At 39.2% G+C, this 5880-nt stretch overlaps 1 protein-coding gene across 1 annotated transcript; it reads left to right on the top strand.

The window, feature by feature from the left end:
• Positions 1-4377: 4377 nt before the first annotated feature.
• WDR89 (WD repeat domain 89) lies at positions 4378-5567 on the top strand. Its single transcript, XM_009580395.1, has one exon. The coding sequence runs from the start codon at positions 4398-4400 to the stop codon at positions 5565-5567; it is 1170 nt and encodes a 389-aa protein (XP_009578690.1). The 5' UTR covers positions 4378-4397.
• Positions 5568-5880: the final 313 nt, after the last annotated feature.

Below are 5880 nucleotides of genomic sequence, written 5' to 3'. Positions count from 1 at the left end.
TTTTGAAAAACTTTCTGGACTGAAGAGGACTCAATCCTCTGTTGAGTTGAGACTGCAGCTTTTAGAATAGTGCACGAAGAGTACAGCAGTATGTGCTGAGACAATATTAAATGTTTAGCTTGTGCAGATAGGTGCTTACCTTTCATTTCTCTGTCATTGGAAAGGCCTGCTTTCGGCACCCCTGGCTGTTTGCTTCTAGTCTTGCTGTGTGTTTGTTCCCACCCTCCACTAGTGAGAAATACATACCAAAGGCATCTGAAAATCCTGTCCTGCCTCTTTGGCATCCTTTCCACTTCGTGCCTTCTATTCTAAAAATCAAGCTTATTTCTTTTTTAAAGGAGCCTTGTAGGATGCCCTGGAGGTCAAAATATTTTAGGTTATTTCAGAGTACTGCATTTATTCTGAGTTCCCAAGATGTAATGAGTTTTGAGTGTCCTTCAAGAAGCTTATTGTTTCTGGTAATTGTGGTATCAAGGAGATGTGCAGGGGTTGCATGTAACTGTGAAGTTAGTTCGTAGAAAAGATCCCATGAATGTAGTTCCAGAGGACTAGATACAATAACACAGAAGTTTCAGGGTTGATTTGTAAAAGGTGGCTTTACCTTGCCCAGGGGGTGCAGGTGTGAATGCAGATGAGAGATGCAGCTGTTACATACAAGGAATGGTGATCATTGAGGATGGGATTGGACTTCTGTTTCAAACACAAGTGACTAGCCATAGCCAGACACCTTCAGCCTGATACTCCTGTGTAACCCAAGTGGTGGTCTTTTCCTTGCACCTTAACATCACCTGAATTTTGTCTGTGTTGAGACTGTAGATCCAGACCGTGGGCCACTGTGAGTTAGAATAAGTGAAGAACCTGAATTTAATTAACTACCTCACGTTCTGAGCAAAGGAGGTACCTTGGGGAGAGAAGAGGTTTTGGCCCATGCTCTCTGCGATTTCTTCTGAGACTGGAACAGTTCAGGAGCAAGCTGTCTGTGCCCCACAAAGTCCTTGTGTCAGACAGTTTGTCACATTAGCATGAGCAGTTTTCCTCATTGATCATCCCAACTGGCTGTTGTGCTATACCCAAAGTATGTCAGGTGTCAAAGATACTGACTTTGCCAAAGGATTCTTTGTGGCAGAAACAAAAGAGATACCTGTGTTGTTGAAATTAGGGAGTGCTAACCTAAAAGTGCTTCGCTTCTGCGGTGCAGAGCACCATGTGCTTTGTAGGTGGCTGCAGTCCAATGCTTAGTTATCTTCTATTGTGTTTGGAAGACCATTGTTTCCTATTTGTCTCATAAATTTAACACAGATCCTATTCCTGCCATTTAAGCTTTCCCATCAAAATACAACAGTGACTTCCCCTTCTGAAAAGGAAGGGCTGGCAGCTACACCCTGAAGTTTGAGCATGCATTGTTTATATAACCTTCAATCACAATTTTGTAATAGTCTGAAGACTTTCTTACTAGGGCAGACATTTTACTGAGTTTTTAGCAAAAACCTGGCTGCCATCAAATGCAATTTTAAGGCTTCTGACTTGTTGCAGTGGAAATAGAATTGAAAGCTGTACCCTGCAGCTTCCCGATGATATAAATTGCACATCTATCTGGAGACATGAACAGCATTTTCTGGTATTTCAGAATAGCTGTACCTATGTCATTCAGGGGTAAAAGCTTAAGAGCTATCTTGGGCTAATTTTATTTCCCAGAAAATATTATTAAATCTGAATGAACATGCTTTTGCAGACTCTGGCTTTTTACAACTTCTGGGTACTTGTAGAGTTCCCTCGCCCTCCCCTCTGAAGCAGTAAAAGCTCTGACATCAGTGTCGTAGAAACTGCTCATTGCATAATATTCTCTATCAAAGTCAGTAATATTTAAACAACTGCAGCTTGCTTTCCAAATGGAAAGGAACATGTTAAGAACATGTCTGTTTGAATTTACTTGGCCTTTTGAGTACAAAAAATCTGAATATTTAGAGCTTGAAATTAAGGTCAGTCTGGAAAACTACATTTTTCTTACAAAAAGTTTACAGAGAGAACCCAATTTTTTTTGTAACCATGGCACTACAAGATAGCTGGTTTATGAAAACTCCTTTCTCCACCTGCAAGCATGTGTGTTTGAAACGGCATTTAAATAGAATCTTACGTTGTAATTCTTCAGTAAATTAGATTAAGGAAAAGTTGTCCTTATAAATAATATTAAAATACTTAATTTCTTAAATTTAAGTTATTAATTTCAATGGAAGTTTAATAGTTTTGTGTTTGAGCAGTGTAGCGAGCAGTGTAGCAAGCAGCGTTTAAGAAGAGTCCTCTTTATGTAATAGTTCTAGTAAAAGCTTGTTCCATTTGAGGACATACTCAGAAAAGTAAGGAAGGAGCAAGCTCTGTGGGTCGGGTTGTACGCAGGCTAATGCCAGAAAACATGTTGAACTTCTTCTCTTCAGAGGGGAAAGGAGTTTCCACAGGATGTCTGCGTTTTATGGCAAAAATTACTTGTAGATGTGCTCTGAAAGGTTGCTTTGATGTAGAAGATTAACCTGGGGACCTCATTGTCAGGATATTACTGAGGCAAATAGCTTAGTGAGATTATTTGTGACTTGGGAATTAAGCTTTTATGAGTGTGCCTACTTAAGCTGTTTTTTAAGAATTTGCTCGTTTGTCACATGGCGTCATGAATATTTGTATGTACCAAATAGGAGGAGGGAAAGCAAAACCCTGAAACTATAACACCAAGAAGAAAAAAAAGCAGAATGCAGTTTTGTCATAGCAACTTTTCCTTTGTTGCTAGTCTCTCATGGACCATTAAAATAATTACCCTAAAACAAGTAATACATGGAAACTTGCTCATTCCATCCCTAAAAATCCAGCCTGAAGAATTTGCAGAAAAATTTATGATAGGACAGCTGGGAAGGCATGAGAATATTTTCTTGCATTCTGGGTCTGCCTGATTTTTACTCCATTTCTGTTTGGATTTTTTCAAAAAGTGTCCTTTCCTGCATGTGGTGACTAGGATTGGGTGCTGGCCTACTCCTTAAGGAAATAAGGAGATTTTTGAGTACTGCTTTATCTGAAATATCTGTACCAGTGAGAAGTCACTGGAGTGTTGACGCCCTAGAACGTGCTGTAATTCCCTCAATGTTCATTTTTTTTAAACACAGAAGAGTAGTCTAATTGAACCTGTAATTTTAACAAAAGTCATTCATGTGGATGGTTATGCTTACTTAACATACCCCACCTACATCTTTCTTTTAGAAATGGTTGTAGTTTGTGAACTCACTAAAACCATGTATTGTTTATGATGGCAAATATCTCTTTTAAATTTAAATGCTTCAGTACTTTTTCTGACTCTAAATTGATGAAAGCCTTTACCGCAATTACAGAATTGAATTTTCCTTTGTGTTACAGAAAGAACTCTCTTTTTGGTTTTTTTTGTTTTGTTTTTTTTTTTTTTTTTTAATTAGGGCACACCATTTTTTAGAGCTGAATCTATGTATGAGAGGATTGAGAGAATATTGTTTAATTTTGGTTTTGCTTGGTAAAATTTGAATTTGTGTACATCACTGAAATAGTTTGGGTTTCTAGGAGGGTTCAGTAGTGCCAGAGAAGAATTGCCTCTGAAGGGAAGATTTTTATCAGTTGCCCTAAGAGCCAGCGTTATGTGGTTTTATAGGAGGCTCAAAAAACATTTAGGTTCTTGGGAGAATTGATGAAAAAGGCAAAAGTGCTTAATTCCAATGAATTCCACTGATGTCATGTAGCCTATTTAGATGGTGCATGGCATGCTGACAGGTGTTTATGTGCGTCATTGGGCACCTAAATACTTGTAAAATTTATCTCATCTGGCCATTTCAGGCTGTAGTTCTATGTAATTTTGGTCTTGTTCTCTGCCTACCCTTTGCGCGTCCCTCAGCAGAAAAGTTCACCTAAGAAGTCTCCTGCAGTTGTACTGATGCAACAATTTGTGGGCTGTGCCTCCTAGCAACTTTTTAGAACAAAAATTATTCCTCCTCAGGTAGTGGTGATGACTTCATTTTCTTTCCACTTGTGGAGAACATCACTTTACTGTTTACTTTATAAAAATAATAAAGGAAATTTAGCTAAGTGACTTCCACAGGATTCAAGACAGACTATTTAATCTTTTAAGGAGATTATGTGATGTAGTGCTTACAGTCACAAGAGACTGAACTCCTTAACTCGGGGAGCCCTTTCCGGTTCTCTGTTTCTGTAAATGAAGTTGTAGTGGGTAGGACATCAGGATAATTGAATTTTGACTTCACGCATCATTTCTGTGCAAGATGCTTTTTCATACATATTTTTAAAGCTAATATTATTTAAAAATGTTATAATTAAAACTCACCTTGGATTTTATTTATTACAGGTTTCTGACAACGTTAGGAACAGCATTTGAGATGACTGCAGTGGAGAAGATTGAGGAGCAGCTTGCTAGTCTGCACATAGCAAAACGTTCTACGCTAAGTGAGGAACCTGCTTACTTACTGGATATAGACGTTTCCAAACCTGCTCAATCTGAAAGCAGTCGTTTTGTGGCAGTTTCGTGTTCCAATAAGTCAATTAGGGTATATAACAGGGAAACATTAAACTTCCTGCGGGAGTACCGTAGCTGTCCTGGGATACTTAATGGAGTCAGATTTGCACACGCATGTGACAGCATAGTGTTTTCAGCATGCAGTGATGGTACAGTAAAATGTTGGGATATTCGTTTAGCCACTCAGAAAGCTGTGCAGATATTTAGTGGCTATCCTTCCAACATTTTCATCAGTTTTGATATCAACTGCAGTGATCTCATAATTTGTGCTGGAACAGAAAAAGTCGAAAAGGACACGTTTCTGGTGTTTTGGGATGCAAGAGGCATTACAAACTGTGCCAGCGCAGCTGAAGAACCGTTGGGAGTCTATTCTGAAAGTCACAATGATGATATCACTAAAATTTGTTTTCATCCTATCAAACCCAATTTGGTAGTTTCTGGGTCAACTGATGGGTTGGTTAATGTGTTCGACATTAACAAGGATAACGAAGATGATGCTTTGATATCAACTTGCAACTCCAATTCATCAGTAAGTTTTATTGGCTGGTCTGGGAAAGATTATAAACAGGTCTACTGCATGACGCACGATGAGGGATTTTGTTGGTGGGACATTGCTCAGTTAGATACCGAAGAACCGATAACACTATTGCACGTTCTGGATGTCAGAGACGCAGTCTGCATTGAAAACGACAGCTTACATTACCTGGTAGGTGGCTTGTACCACGAAAAGGCAGACAAACTCTTTCTCATCGGGGGAACGTCCACAGGAAACATTCACCTCATCAGCTGCAGCACCGACGGACTGAGCCTGGTGGGTACCCTTTGCGGAGGACACGCTGCCACTGTTCGCTCCTTCTGCTGGAACCTGATAGATGAGTCTCTGTTGACGGGTGGAGAGGATGCTCAGCTGTTGCTATGGAAACCCAGAGCTGTGGAAAGGTCCCTCGCAAAGAAAGCATCTATGAAGATTGCTTCTTCCGTGCAGAAGAGAGTAAGAGTTCACAACAGCTCCCTCAAAAGCAGGAAAAAGTAAAATTCTGAAAGTGGGAATCTCTGCTGTGTAGAGTTTTCCCGGTGTTTAATCTCTCAGGCAATGCTTGGCTCTGCTTTATTTGGAGGTATTCTGTGGAAAGAACTACATGCTTGAATTCTACCTGTGAATGTATTTCAGTCATCAGAAGAATTGCCTTTTTTTGTTTTGAGCTTTTTTTTTAATGTTGCTAATATTAATCAGCAAAGAGCAAATGTTTGCTCTCGAGTTCTTGAACAATAGATCTTAAATCATATTATATAAAAATGTTTCTGTGGTTGTTTAATGTCTCAGCCAACATTTTTAATGTGTAATA

The sequence above is a fragment of the Fulmarus glacialis genome, unplaced genomic scaffold (assembly GCF_000690835.1).
Source record: "Fulmarus glacialis isolate BGI_N327 unplaced genomic scaffold, ASM69083v1 scaffold40326, whole genome shotgun sequence".
NCBI lineage: Eukaryota > Metazoa > Chordata > Aves > Procellariiformes > Procellariidae > Fulmarus > Fulmarus glacialis.
This window is presented reverse-complemented; position numbering and strand designations above follow the sequence as displayed.

What these genes read in the sequence shown, in the direction of transcription:
- WDR89 (XM_009580395.1), top strand. Translation starts at nt 4,398, where the DNA reads ATGACTGCAGTGGAGAAGATTGAGGAGCAGCTTGCTAGTCTGCACATA.